Genomic DNA, 16,164 nt, shown 5'->3' on the forward strand with positions numbered 1-16,164 from the left:
GCCGGTAAGAGGCACTGCTGCCACGTGAGTGCCTCAGGCGCATTCAAGCTGTATGTGGCAGTTTCTCGCATGGAGGATCCCCCCAAAGTTTTTTTTGTTTGAAATAAATACTTTTTAATTTCTTATTTTGAAATTTATTAAGACTGTATTTGGTTGGATTGCAGAGAAATGTCACGTGCTGATGGACTTTGCTGCGTGAGCAATAAGGCTTTGAATAGAGAAGGCTATCTATGATTTAACAACATGACAACAGCCATTTTGCAACTGAAAACGATTCCAAGGAGTGGAAAAGGTGCATAGTTTGAAGAAGTCTTTCGCTTTGCAGGTCCTGTCGCCGAGCGCAAATTACACGACACTGTGGCCGCAAGAACTCAGGAGTGAACACGGTATGTGCAGCCTGAAGCGGGGACAACTTATGTTGGCTTGTCTTAGATGAGTGGTAAGCTGAGCAGTTGGCAAACGCAGACAAAACGAAGAAGGACACGAATGTTTACTCGATCTGCGTCGACCGTGCGCCGGTTCCCTGCAACACACTGTGCCTCAGCACGAATGCGGAAGGTATTCTTGGCCCATGCAGCTTAGCATTCACTAAGGGCGCTTCCTAGCATACGTGGTGTACCGTCTTGTGTTGTTTATCTTTGCGTTATTTGCGCTACGATAAGTTAACCTTCTTTGTCGCCCAACTTGTCCAAGTATAATAAGCGAGAAGAAAGGTGGTTAACCGAGGGGTCTGATTTTATTAATCATGTCATCAGAAGCCAACGAACAAAGGAATGAACCTTGCCCTTAGTGTCTTTGTTGGCTTCTTATGATTTGTCAAACAAGAAGTTATTTTAAAACTATTAATGTATTTGCGTACAAAGAGGAACCTCTGCTCTAGATGTACCTAAAAGGCGACGGTAGAAATGTATAATCTCAGGATTTATCGATTGGTTACGGAGCCCAGAAATGCTCGTGGGTAGATGTGGTTCACTAGCTGGTTCATTGGGGCTACACGACTCTGACGAGCGGTGACCTTCGCTGTCTTTCATGAGCAGCTGCAGACATCGCGAAATAGGCCGTGGTCATCTTGCAACCGGCCGCCCGATTTAATTGGGCTTGGTCATTTACACTCTGCTCATACCAGTGTACCATCGTATGTTTCACACCGCTGCTCTGTAACAACGCTCGCGGGCCCAACGCAAGCCACAACAGAAGGGCGCTGCTTTGTTTCCGCATCGGCTACCCGTGCACTGTGACGCGAAAGGTCCGCCGTAGTCTCGTCACCTCGGGCTTGTGCTGCCTCCAGTGCGCGCAAACAGAAACGCTTGAACATTGACTGCAGCGATCGCGTTGCACCGTGATCGCTCCAGTCCGTCGAACACTGTTTTGATGAGTATGCAGTCTTTCCGTCGACAGCGTGGAATGCCTCCTGTGGCCGTGTGGGTGAGCCAGCGTATGACATAAGCCTTATTGTAGCCTGGCCAAATTCATTGACAGCTTAGGATTGACGGTTTGCGCAATGCACGCGAAGTAACGGAATTCGTAGACCGCAAGGTAGAGCGAGATATTGATTGGGATGTGGACAAGGCAGGGGCAGCGGGACTTGTCGCATTTGAGTGCTCCTAGCGGTCGCAGAGCATGTAAAGCGGGAGACACACGGTCCGATTCCGTGTCCGATCCGGCATCCGACGCGCCGGAACGGCAGCCGGAAGCCCGAGACACAATCGAGGTGTTTTGCCGTGCCGAAGCGCCGGAACGGACGTCCGGCGTGCGACAAACCGGGCAGGTTTTCATCGTCCGACCTGTCCGACAACCGCACCGTCGTCTCGCCGCAGCCAATGACAGCGCGGCTAGCAGGTGACTTTCCCTGACGTTCCCTCCACGGAGGCGGCGCTGGCTGGCCGGTTTCTCGCAGTCTTTTTTTTTTCCTTGCCGGCTGCAGTTTGTTTTCGACACGAAATAGTTACCAGTTCAGTAAACTTATCTCGAACGTGTGCCTGTTATGCAAAGCAGCGCCCAGTACACTAGCACTAAGTTACTGGCGAGATCGGGAGCCGCGACGCGAGAGCATTTCGCGGACGGACAGCACACACCGACCGTCTGAGCGAGGCTGCTGGCTTCGCTTGCACGTTTGCCCTTCACAACGATTGCGTCGAGTAAACCAATTGTATTTAAGTAAGGGCGACCTAAGTGTACAGTGTTAATTGTTTTGGCAAAAATAAGCGCTCTTCGATATGCTGCTCGGGTTGGATCGTAAGCGCCGTCGCGTCCGCCCAGCTAGGCCTATCGGCCCTACTGCTGGCTGTTAGCGGAGTCGCCAGTGAACAACACGCCGTCGTGAAGTGTTCTGTCACTCGCAGGGGCATGCTTTTATTCGCAGTGTTCGCGTAAAGCGAAGCAATGTTGTGCAGAGTTGTTTATATAGCGTTTCTCGACGTGGATATGAAGTCAAGCTGGGGGACTGGATCTGGGTGGAGCTTACGCGCCGCTCGATCGTTCGGATGCACGCACCGTGTGCCCCGAATCGTCGTATGCCACATGCCGGAGCGTGCAGCGCCGCACGTCGGATCGGACGCCGAATCGTACCGTGTGTCGCCTGCTTAATGCCAGCCGAGCTATCAGCTCTGAGATCCCTCTTCCTCCGGTCGTCTTTCATTCAGATCTCCGGTCGTCTTTCAGTCCATTCTCGTTTTTTCCCCCACACTGCTGACCGATGCTTAGCCATATTTCGATGGGAGGGAAATGCAGAAACGCCCGTGTCCCGTGCATTGTGGGCACGGTACATATCCTGAGGTGGTGAAAGTTAATCCAGAGTCCTCCACTACGGCGTGACTCATAACCAAATCGTAGTTTAGGCCCGCAGAACCGCAGAATTTAATTTTAGTTTACGTGTCAGCCATGGTGTGTGGTCGGCAGGCTTACGTTTTCCCTGTCAACCAGTCATTCTTTCATGAGCGGTTCTCGCTCTGCTGCCGAACCCGTTGTGCCAGGCGTGATGTTACCTCCGCTTGGTTTTATCGTTTCCAAGCTAGCTCGCGCTTATGCGAGACGCAGTCATCAAAAATGTGAGATCAGTGCATTTCTGTTTACAGTACGTGAGCACCTCAAATGGGAGTTAACGTTGAAGTATAGCCATCCGTTAGCAAAACACTACCAAAAGTAATTTTGCACGCGCTTCTTTGAACTCCGACTCGCACGCTTCTTGCCCTAAGAAAACGTACTTTATGAAAGAACAAAAAATTTTTCAGAAATCATTTTGAAGTGACTATCGACGTTGATTAGCATTGAAGCCATGCAGCTACATGCCATATTGCCACCACCGTTCGTATCACAGCAGTAGGCGTTTACTTGCAGCCGGGGTCCTTTTTCGCGCTTCCCTATGGATAAGCGCCGCCTAGCGGGGCCACCTGGGAGTACAAGCGTAGCTGGTGTCTAAATACGTATTTTGACAACATTGTGTAAGTCAGTATGACGCTGGTTCAATTGCGTCCAGCACCGGAGGATTGTGAAAAACTTTGTTCGCCCGGCACGAACACAGTGGCACATACCCAGTGACCGAAGTTGACGTGAAAGTGGCCAGAAAATCGTGCATCAAATTGTGTGTAGTTGCCAAATAATGCCAATCACAATAGTGTAACTCTCCTATTTTATTAGCCATGTTCCACGCAACTTACAGATGGGACACATACAAGGCAGATGCGTGTCTGCGCAGTCGAGAGTGCTGTATTTATGTGAGGAAGAAATGTTTGTCAAATAAAAGCGTGCGCAAAGAGTGAAGAAGTCGGTATAACCGTGCAAACTGATGTAAAACCCGTCCACTAAATTTATATTACATTTAAGTCATGCATTCAGGAACCTAAACCTATATGTGCCGTTCTGGAAGCACTGCTCAATTGCGGCACCACTATCAGGCTGGAAATACGATAAGACTGCACGAGACAATGGTATCGAGGCAAAACAATATTACTGTTACATCTCAACTCGGTAAGGGCATTGATTTGCCGTTAACAAAAAGGAAACCCTACCCCATTCATCAGCGCCTATCCAGAAGTCAACGCAGCTCTTTGACGCTGACTGTGGATGGCTCAACATAAGTCCCCGCTGCCGGAACCTGACAACCTGAACTAATGATGAAGAGGGCCAACGTCGAATTACACTGTGGGAACTGCTTCGAGCTCGAATTTGCAGGGTGCTAAATATCCTGGGGCAAAGGTGCAACATAGGAGGCGGAGTTCTGTGGAACGGTGCGATATCATGCGCACGATATTGTGCCCGATTCAACGTCTGTGTTTGGCCGCGGTAGAACCATCAGATTCCCTTGTCTAGTCAACATGGCGATATTAAAAGCGGATACCTTTCGTGCAGTGAGATTGAAGTTTCGATTTTTCCTGAGGTGAACTGAGACGGTTAATATGCCCCTGCATGCAGTGGGCTTCCGTATCTGGCGCAAGTGTTAATAATGTAAAATAAACCTTTTTTCTTTTTTCCCACTAACCACCTACTCGTCGATGGGCTTGATAAATTCCCGACCCAAATGCTACCTCGAGCTGCAACATTGCGTCGTGTCGGCTGGTGACCTTCATGGTCTTGGTGGTGCGTTCTACGGCATGAAAATCTTGGTGTCAGCAAACAGCCCACATGGTCTACGTGTACTTAAATTTATAAGGGAACCACTACAGTGAAAGGTGCGAATGGTCGTCGAAGCACTGCCACGGAGCCGCGTTATCGGGGTTATCACGAACAGCGGAGTGCGTGGTCGAAGCATAACTGAAGGTACAGTTGCCTCCAGTCGTCACATAAATCCGACGAGCTCGTTGCATGTGAGCACGCCACTCGTAGCAGGGTGGCTTTCTTTCACCGAAGGTGAGGTTGGGTTATATTATGTTATCGCCAATGACAAGCGGACACATCCGGTTTAACCGCACTGCGCGATGATACTGCCTCTATACTGCGATATTTCTTCTTCTGGTTTATTCTTATTTGAAAGCGAGAAAAGGTAAAGCTGTAGTAATGGTGATGGCGCAAAGTGTACCACGCGCACCACTGTTCACTTTTCATTTGATGCCGATAGCACACAAGGTTTCGTCACACTGCGCGATAATAGTCGCTTTATACGGTGACACTTTAGCTTCCGTTTTCTTTGATACTTGTTTTTCTCGCTTGCAAGTGAGAGGCGACCAGAACTGAAACGAAAATATCGCACTATAGAGGGAACATCACTGCACAGTGCGGTCAAACCGGATGTGCGCAACCATCAATGGTGATGGCTGGACGGCGCGCACTATGCTTTCATTTATGCTTTGGCCTCACGCTCCACTTTTCGCGTTTCATTTTCCGCCGATAGTACGTGTCCGTCGGTGCATCGGCACGTTCTCGAGAAGCCCAACAACCTAAGTGCAGCGGTCTGTCCTTAGCACTGAGCGCACATAAAGCGGAACATGGAGAAGTTCGTAAGCCTGCGCTGGCCCAGATTATAAATGGTGAGAGCTGGCTTGACCTTCCTGTGGAGGTGACCAACCACGCCACTCACTAACGGACGGTTAGCAATAGCATTAGTGAATAACGTGCCAAGTGAATATACTATAGCAGGAAAGAGGGCGGAGCAATTTGCCAACGGTCATTGTGACGGCAGCGGAACAATCTAAGCAGGAGATCCAGCTCTAGATGTCGATAAAAGTCACGGTGATGGCACGCATTGTTATACATGAAACTGTAGGTGGCTCCTGCTGTCGTGTGGGGTGGTCTACACTTTCTAACAGGTGCCGTAGAGAGAAAAGAAGCTGGCTGACCAAGGACGCGATGGATGCTCGAGAACTAGGTGTCTGATGGACTGAACAGAGAGTGGTGGCTTAGCTTAGTGGTGTGACCCTAGCTATACACACTTGTCCTAGCGACGGGCTTCCATGATCATTGCAGCTAGAATAACCGAGACCTAACCGGCTTCAAGAAGGCTCGTGTGCCAAGGTAGGCTGTGGTTGCAGCTGCTTGCTCAGACAGCGGTAGTGAAACGAGGTCTGAGTTAAACACTGAAATCAGATGTCCAATAAACGTCGAAAGCAATGGTCGTTACAGAGAGGAAAGGCTGGTTGCGCGATTGATCACGATGTGTTGCATCAACCAGCTCAAAATCCGCAATCAGTTGTGGCACAAAAAAAGTTACTGCACGGGAAAGCACGTCAACGGCAGCGTTGGTGGGTCAGTTGACATGGAAAAGGTCAGCACGAAAGGGTACCAGTGTTATCTGTGCACACCCGCAGTAAAGATTGTATGGTTGGGACCATAGGCAAACGTCTTGGGTTATGGTCGATGAAAGCATGAAATTCACTTACCTGGAGGAAACATCGCAATAGGATAAAGGCGAGGAACAAGGTGAGAATTTTGTGTACCAACTTGCGTTCAGGCTGGCTTCTCCTCAAAGAAGTCGAGGGGATTTTTGTGGACTTAGTCACCCCACATATAACTCCTGCGGTGTGTGTTCGTTTGTGCACGCCTGCCGTACTTACGTGCTGGGCTGTTCGGCAAGCAACCTGCACAGGAAGAGCCCTAACCGCAAGTGCAGAAGCAGAGCTGCCTTCAAGTTGCCCATTTGCTTGAATGGGCAACATATCCGTTGTACATGTTCAGGAGTAATGTTTCTTTTATCATAGGAGCCGTTTTGGCTAACTGTCCTGCAGGTTATCAAAATAACGATGACACGGAAGCCTTGTCATGGCGCGTCATGGCGGCATCCAGCCTCCTGCCCTCGTCAGGCCATACGGGAAGACACTTCGGGACTGCCTGTGCTCTCCACAGGAAGTGAACGGCAGTCAAGGATAAAATGGGCGCCGACGAAAAACATTAAAGAAAACCAAGACGTTTCGACTGCCACACTGGGGCCTTGTTCAGAATGAAAGTAAACGAAAGGAGGAAATGACTATGTACGTGTGGATAGATGGCAGAAACAGCGGGGATAAACGGAACGAAGGCTGCCGTCACTGCAGTTGAGCATGGATTAGTAATGACTCGAGATGTAAACGCGAGGTTAGATTATTTTCACTGGCTAGCACATGGGCCCTACCCCAGTCAATATCATGTTCTTCTGTTACAGAATGCTCGGCAAGAGCTTTAGAAGAAACTTTTTCTTTTTTGACATAAATACAGTGCACCTCGATGCGCCTTTGAACGTCTACTTCAACTTCAACTTTATTCATTCTTCCAGTACACACTAGAAACGTCATCCTGGGCTAAAAGCTGCCATAAGCAGCTTGACTGGACCCAAGGGACGTTGTACATGGCAACATGTACAACGGTGATAACAGAGAGTACTTTATAACATCAAACATATAACATCAGACATCAAACAAAAACAATTGCAACGTTTCAAATATAAGTCTATTGACACGATAATTGTGTTTTGATACAGAAACAAAAGAAATTGTGTTTTGATACAGAAACAAACAAATTCAAAGATATTTGACAAGATTAAGAAAAACAGTCATCAAAGGGCACCACACAATTAGAATCATTATACATGAAATATATATGTTTACATGTGAACAAAGCACATCTTCAATTCCTTGCGAGAAAAATTAGCAGTGCAGCGTAATTATTAGGAATATTTGGTAAATTGCGTTTAATAGATTGTAATTTGTATTCAACGCGAAAACGTGGCACATACGAAGGGTCAGGGTTTCTTAGATGTACTGGTATTTTATGGCGCTGCAAGGCCGCTATAGATGTAAGCCAAATCCCTAACTCTTCTTTTGCAATATAAAACATAAGTGAAACGCAATATTCGTAATAGTGGTCTACCCATATAACTTGGTATTTCTCTGACAAAGTTTTTGTCGTCGATAGGGGATTGATGCTGGCAATGTGCCGGAGGAGCGCCTCTTGTGATGCAATTATTTTTTCATGTTTTTTTGTGTTGTGGTCCCCCGTGCTAAACTACAATAAATAAATCGGGAGGTAAACAATGCATGATAAATTTGCAACTTGGTTTTTACTAACATGAGAGCTCTACAGCGAGCCAGCACCCCGGCTAATGCGGAAAATTTACTGCGAAGTTGATTAAAATGATTATCCCAACTTAGACGACAGGAAATGCTATACCAAATATTTTATGTTGATTAACTAGCTCAATATTGCTATCTAAATAAATTATGGAATGTTCCAGTTCAAAAAAAAATTATTTCTTGCTCTAAAAAGAACAGCTTTCGTCTTAGCAGGCTTAATTCTTATTCCATTTAACTGTGACCACACAGACAGATTACGTGGCAGTGCATTACACCTAATAATTAGTTCGTTCACATCCTTTCCAGTAAAGACTAAAGTGCTATCCTCTGCATATATAAAGAAATCAACTGTAGCATCAATATTTACTAAGCCATTAACGTATAGGTTAAATAATAGTGGGCCCAAAACACTTCCTTGTGGCGCCGCGTGTTTGATTGACAAGAAAGAAGATTGGACATTATCGATGAATACACACTGAGTCCTATTTTTCAAGTATGACTTCATCAAGGCGAGCGGACCGCCGCGAACTCCATACATAGAAAGTTTAGGTATAAGAATGATATGAGCGAGGCAATCAAACGCCTTGCTGAAGTCAATGAAAATCCCGAGGGCGAAATTCCCTTCGCCTATAGCTAACACAATATTTTCTTTCAAGGATAAAAGAGCTGTCTCCGCAGATCTTCCCTTTCTAAAGCTAATATGCGAACTTGTTATAACATCATGTTTGTCTAGAAATTTTGGTAGGCGTGTAGAAATATTTTTTTCTAGTGTTTTGGAAAAACTTGGTAGTACAGATATTGGCCGGTAATTGGAGACTATATTTACAACACCGTGTTTGAGTAACACCAATATTCTAGCTCGTTTCATACGATCTGGGAAAGTAGCCGACTCTATTGCAAAATTGAATATGTGAACCAACGCACGAGTGATGCGCAAGTGTTTCATAACGTATTTTATTGGCTTGATTTGTAAATTATCGATATCTAATGCTTTGCTGTTATTTAAATTCATTATTGTTGTAAACACCTCATGTTCATTTGTTGGTTCCATAAGTATAGTATTAGGAATACTATTATTTATTGAATAAGCAACTGGAGGGTCATGGCTGTACGCTGCGCCTGCGTTCACAAAATGAGCATTAAAGTGGTCAGCCGGCGCTTCACCGCTAAATTCACAATTATTATCAGATATCGAGTTGGGTATTCTGCTTTTAGTTTCACAACCTAAGAGGCTATTTATTACTTTCCAAACCGCATCCGGACGCTTCTTGTTAATTTCAGAAAAAAATAAAGACGTTGATAGTAATCTATTTTCGATTGCCTCAGTATCTTATTCAATCTACTTCTTTCTCTCTTAAATTCCTTAAGTTTAGTTTGTGATCTCGAGTGCAGGAAGGTATGATAAAGGCGGTTTTTGCTTTTTATCAGCTTGACGTGCTCGTTGGTGATCCACGGTTTTCGTATCTTTTTTGAACGTCTGACCTGTCTGAATGGAAAATGCGCAATGTAAATGCGTACAAAAGCTTCAGGTATCTCGTTCTATGCACCGTTTACGTTCTTTTTTCTTCACACGAAATTCCAGTCGTGCGTGATTACAGGCTGACTAAATAAATCCAGTGCGTCATTGGAAATGGGTTGATAAGTAAGTAATTCATCGTGTTGTTTGTTACTCATAGAATACACTACAAAAACTGGAGAATGATCACTAATATAATAGGAAATTGTACCCGTAGCACATTCCTGTGTATCTATATTTGTAATGAGAAGGTCGAGGGCAGATGAAGTGAAAAGACCAACTCTGGTTGGTGTAGTAATCAGATTATTAGAGCCAGGTGAAAGTAGTAAGCTGTTTATATCGTGTACATACTTATTATCCTCCAAAATATTTATGTTGAAATCACCTCCATAGACAAAATGAGCATTTTCGACAAAGCAGAATTCCAAAAGTTTACTAAAACAACCTGAAAAATTCTTGATACTGTCATTCGGAGGGCGGTATATTACTGACAACACCTTCTTGGTGTTTTTGACAGTTAGCATTTCGTATTCATGACTTAAGAATGAAAATTCTGGCACCACTTCATAATCACAATTATTTTTACATAAAGTGCGACACCGCCTCCTCGCTTATTCTGACAGTTCATGTAAAATTAGATATGACCTTCCAGTTGAACAACATCGTAGCTGCTTTGAAACCAAGTTTCAGATATCATTATGGCGTCAAACTGAAACGAAAATTCATTGAGCAAAGAAGCAATGCAGTCGCCCTTGCGAACAGCTGAAAGGGGATTGAAATGCAAAACATAGGTATGTGTAGTATCTTGCAGATGAACATTTTGCGGTAATACAAAATCAAGATATTTCATTTGAACAGAAGGCGGAGGCACGTAACGCGACATATAACATATTTTTGAAAGATCTTCGAATCCCGCTATCAGTTTTTTTTATATATCTGTATGATGGTGAGCTTGAAATTCAGCTCCTCCCGTGCACAACTTCTGAAGGCTTGGAGTGACGCCTGTCACCGCCAAAAATGCCGAGAGCCAGTGGGGCTATGCTAATCCAGATACAACCAAATTAGGAAGGCCCACAAAGCTTCAACAACACACTCCCTCACCATATCAGGCAATGGCCTCCCTGGTGCAGTATTCGGCCACCCCCTCCCAAATGGCTAACTCAATTACATTATGGCCCTCAGTCCCCAGCCGCTGCGGAGCACCTGTCTGAGGCGGCGGTCAGACACGTAACGCAGCAGAGGACGCAAAGAATATCTGGATCCGGACAAGCCACCAATGGAAACTGACCCTTGCAACGTTTAACACCTGAACCCTCTCGAGTGAGGCTAGCTTAGCAGGACCCTTTGAGGAATTATGAGACATTGTTTGGGATATCATCGGCCTTAGTGAGATTAGAACTGGTGAGGCTTATCGATAGCTGAATAACGGACATGTCCTCTGCTATAGAGGTCTCCTTGATAAGAAGCAATACGGGTAGGATTCCTAATCCATAAGGACATAGCGGGCAACATTGACGAATTCTACAGCATCAATGTAGCTGTAGTCGTAATCAAAGTTAATAAGAGGTATCGATGAAAGGTAGTACAAGCCTATGCTCCAACATGTAGTCATGACGAAGATGAAGTAGATCAGTTTTATGAAGATGTTGAATTAGCGATGAGAAAAGTGCAAACTCGCTATACAGTAGTAATAGGTGGCTTCAATGCAAAAATGGGGATAAAGTTGGCTAGTGAACAAGCAGTTGGCAACTAAGGCGTCGATTCTAGGAACGCTAGAGTAGAGATGCTGGTAGAATTCGCAGAAAGGAGTAAGCTTCGAATAATGAACACCTTTTTCAGGAAGCGCGGTAACAGAAAGTGGACCTGGAAAAGCCCTAATGGTGAAACAAGAAATGAAATTGACTTCATACTTTCTGCAAATCGCAGCATAGTGCAGAATGTAGAAGTGATACGTAGAGTAAAGTGCAGTGATCATAGGTAAGTGAGGGCCAGGATTCACCTCAATTTTAAGAGAGAAAGGGTAAAATTGGTCAAGCAGAAACGGGTCAACCTAGAGGCAGAATGGTAAAAGCAGACAAATTCAGGCTGGTACTTGCAAACAAATATGCTGCCTTAGAACAGAGAGATGATGATGACATAGAGCTAATGAGTGAAACCGTAATTAGGTTGGCTTCAGAGGCAGCAATTGAAGCGGAAGGCAAAACACCGAGGCAACCAATAGGCAAGCTCTCCCGAGTAACGATGGACCTAATAAAGAAACGACAGAAAATGAAAGTGTCCAACTCAAGAGATAAGGTAGAATTCGCGGAACATTCAAAACTGATCAATAAGGCGAAAATAAGGGATATTCGAAACTATAACATGAGAAAGACTGAAGAAGCCGTAAAAGATGGACGCAGCCTGAAATCGGTGAGAAAGATAATCATGGTAATATATCATCAGCAATCTTGAAGATATAGTACAGGTAGCGGAAGACTTCTATACTGACCTGTACAGTACCCAGAGGAGTCAGGCTACTTTAATTAAAAACAGTAATGAACAGGATACAGGAACTCCTCCTACAGCAAGCGACAAGGTCAGAAGGGCCCTGGAAGACATGAAACGGGGAAGAGCTGCAGGAGAAGATTGAATAAGAGTCGATTTAATCAAAGCTGGAGGAGATATAACGCTTGAAAAACTGGCGGCTCTTTATACGACGTGTCTATTGACTTCAAGGGTCCCAGAAAACTGGAAGTATGCAAACGTTCTAATAATCCACAAATAGGGAGACATTAAAGAATTGAAAAATGATAGGCCCATTAGCTTACTCCCAGTACTATATAAAATATTTACAAAAATAATCTCCAATAGAATAAGGGCAAAACTGGACTTCAATCAACCAAGGGAACAGGCTGGCTTTAGGAAGGGTTACTGTACAATTGATCACAGCCATGTCATCAATCAGGTTAACGAGAAATCCGCAGAGTACAATAAGCGTCTCTCTATATGGCTTTCATAGACTACGAAAAGGCATTTGACTCAGTAGAGATACCAGCAGTCATAGAGGCATTACGTAAGCAAGGAGTACAGAACGCTTACGTAAATACCTTGGAAAATATCTACAGAGGTTCTACAGCTACCTTAATTCTATACAACAAAAGCAGGAAGATACCTATAAAGAAAGGGGTGATACAGGGAGATAAAATCTCTCCAATGCTATTTACTGCGTGCTTAGAAGAAGTATCCAAGCTATTAAACTTGGAAGGCTTAAGGGTAATGACCAACGGCGAATATGTCAGCAACCTGCGGTTCGCCGATGACATTGCTCTATTCAGTAACAATGCAGACGAGCTACGACAAATGACTGAGGACCTTAACAAAGAGAGTGTAACAGTGGGGTTGAAGATTAATGTGCAGAAGACGAAGGTAATGATAAATAGCCGGGCAAAGGGACAAGAGTTCAGGATCGCAAGTGAGCCTGTAGAGTCTGTGAAGGAGTACGTTTACCTAGGCCAACTATCAATCAATCAATCAATCAATCAATCAATCAATCAATCAATCAATCAATCAATCAATCAATCAATCAATCAATCAATCAATCAATCAATCAATCAATCAATCAATCAATCATTTTATTTCCTTAAAGAAGGAGGAGTACAGGACTAAAAGCTTGGACAGCTTGACGAGGTCCCGACCCCTTGTAAGTTGGCATAACAGCAAGATGACAGCCAGTCATACACAAGAAATGAAAAAAAGCATCACAATGTAACGGGTAATACAGAGTGAAACAAGACGGCGAACCCGGGCCATGAGAAGAAAATTAACAGAAGAATTAAGATCGGTTGGATCGCATACGGCAGACATTGCTTCTGACTAGAAGCTTACCATTATCATTGAAAAGGAAGGAGTACAACGGGTGCATTTTACCGGTACTGACTTATGGGGCAGAGACTTGGAGACTGACAAAGAAGCTTGAGAACAAGTTAAGGACCGTGCAAAGAGCGATGGAACGAAGAATGTTTGCCATAACTTTAAGAGACAGAAAGAGAGCGGTTTGGATCAGAGAGCAAACGGGTATAGGCGATATTCTAATTGCCATCAAGAGGAAAAAATGGAGCTCGGCCGGTCAGCTAACTGTTGGACCATTAGGGTTAGAGAATGGGTACCAAGAGAAGGAAAACCCAATGGAAGATGACAAAAGACTAGGTGTAGCGATGAAATTAGGAAATTCGCGGGCGCTAGTTGGAATTGGTTGGCGCAGGATAAGGGTAATTAGAGATCGCAGGGAGAGGCCTTCGTCCTGCAGTGGACATAAAACAGGCTGATGATGATGATGATGAGAAGGATCTTCGTCATGCTCTATCCTTATGATTCTTTATAAAACACTTCATCGCAGTCACTTGTGGGCTACAAATAATGAATTAGAGCTTAAAATTAGTAAAACCAAAGCAGTTTTGTTTCATCCACGAAACAAATTCTGCGAAATCCCACGACTACTGCTAAGCGATTTCGAAATAGAAGTTGTAGAAAGTTTTAAAACCCTTATCGTAATTTTGTCCAGTAATTTGACCCGGGATGCTCACATCAATTACCCAACGGAAAAACTGTCCAAAGTAATCGGCCTCATGCATCGATATTGCTTTACGTTTCCTCCTTCTAGTAACAATGTTTTGTACAATGCTTTATTTTCTTCTACGCTAAACTATGGTGCGCTAGTTTGGGGAACAAAAACTAAAGAAAATATAAAGAAACTTCTTTCACTTCAGAAGCGCACAATACACCTTGGTTTTAAACCTCCTTACCGAAGCCACACATAAAACATGTTTAACAAGCTTAAGCTTGTAAATGTACACTCTCTATACAATTTCAGGCTACTTCGACAACATAAAATGGAAACAAACAAGAAAAAGAACCTTCTGAAATCACTGGTGAGGTTGCAAAAATATGACCCTGCATACAACAGACGCTATCCCGAAACATGTAAAGTTGATAGATGCCGCACGACTTACGGTAAGGAAATGTTAAAGTACACATTACCGACCTTGTTAAATTAGTTGGCCGAAAATGGCACGGATATAGAATTGATCTCTTTGAATCAGCTAGGCAACATATATGTATAACTCTCGATTGTTCTATTTTTTGTTGAAACACTACTTGTATTTTCTGTACTTTGTTTTCCTCGTTTCTGCTCCAGTGAATTTCCCACGATATTTCTGTACATTCATGGATTTTCTTTATGCACATATTTGCCTGTTGTTTTCATTGTTTTTGCATTTTCTGTATTTTTGAATTTCCGGCAAGTTTATTTTTTCCTCTGCTTTTTGTATGGAATTGATGCCATTGTATGCCATGCTATGGTGCACGGACCCAGTCAAGCCTTTTCAGGATTTTTGTCCATGCTCCAATCATCTGACAGATGTTGAATAAAGCTGAAGTGAATTGAATTATGTAGTTACGTCGCCGATGTAGACGTAACTACAGTCTGCACGAGGAACGCTATATAGAACACCTGGCCACCTTTCTTTCGGAAGACTGTGTTTGACATTTACAAGCGCGTTTTTCAGCTTTTTCGCTGGCAAATGTGCAACGTACACATAAAAAAATATGCAGATACCACGCGCTGTGGGAATCGATGGAAGCGAAGCTTTCCGGGTTGGATGCTTTGATTGACGATAATTAGCGGTGATGTCAACGACTAGAGCTTAATTTTTTCAACGTTTAGGCTAACACGAGAGTGGTGAATTGATGATAAACGTCACCTTGCGTGCACCACTGCTGTTTGTCTGCGTAGTACACAGAACACGCAGGGAGAGGTGACTGCTTGAGGCGTCGTTGTGCCCCGTATTTTGTAACCTCTGAGAGGGATGAGTGTTGTCATTGCCTCACATGGTACAGCGCATTGTGGCACAAGTATTAAGCGAATTCGATTATGGGGCTGCACGTTCTAAAAGCACAATCGGATTATCAGGCACGCTGTAGTAGCGGACTCCAGATTAATTTTGACACCGTGATGCTCTTTAGCGAGTTCCAGAATCTAAGTACACGTGCGTTTTCTGTTTCGCCTCTGTCGAAGTGCGGCTGCCGCGATTTGGATCAAATTCACGATATCTATCAATGCTATAGCCGCAAAGCTGATACGGCAGGCACAGAAGTGGTGACGCTCGACCTCTTCCGTAGTGTCTATACCTGTCTTCCTATTGCGTAAGTTGTCCGCTTGACATTTTTGCATGGCGGTTATTTTTCAGAAATAGCGGCAACGTAATGTGTCATATCTTGAACTTAAGCTTATCGTGTTTCCCTGTGTTGAATTTATCTCAACACAGTCTCGGATCGAAGAAGAAGCGCCTGCTTACTGGAGGGAGCCCGTGCTCACGAGCACGTGCAGCCGGGGGCTACCTGAACGGAAAAGAATAAAAAGAATACTTGAATTTTTGAACCTCGCTTCTTGTCAGTAAACTGTACGCCATCTTAAACATTTGGTGCCGACGACCCGGGATTTACTACCGGAGACCACGGAAGGCTACGAGTGAACTGGCCATCATGAAGAGGCTGCGATCGAAGCGGACGTCGAGACGATCTCTGAACACCAGGCTTATCAACGAGGCAAGAGCTCTTCCCAGCGATGAAACAGCCACCGTAGATCAGCTCAACACTATTTACGGAAGGTGAATAACGATGAGCTGAACAAGATCA

The 16,164-nt window shown here is 44.5% G+C and overlaps 1 protein-coding gene across 13 annotated transcripts in view; it reads left to right on the plus strand.

Moving 5' to 3' along the window:
• Nucleotides 1–16,164, plus strand: part of LOC126529739 (uncharacterized) — a 345,564-nt gene that overhangs the window by 95,767 nt on the left and 233,633 nt on the right. For all 13 annotated transcript variants that reach the window (XM_055069962.2, XM_055069964.2, XM_055069959.2 and 10 more), the window contains one exon: nt 326–386. In XM_055069962.2, the coding sequence (XP_054925937.1) occupies nt 326–386 (61 nt within the window). The remainder of the gene's footprint in view (nt 1–325; nt 387–16,164) is intronic.

This window comes from Dermacentor andersoni, chromosome 9 (genome assembly GCF_023375885.2).
Source record: "Dermacentor andersoni chromosome 9, qqDerAnde1_hic_scaffold, whole genome shotgun sequence".
Classification (NCBI taxonomy): domain Eukaryota; kingdom Metazoa; phylum Arthropoda; class Arachnida; order Ixodida; family Ixodidae; genus Dermacentor; species Dermacentor andersoni.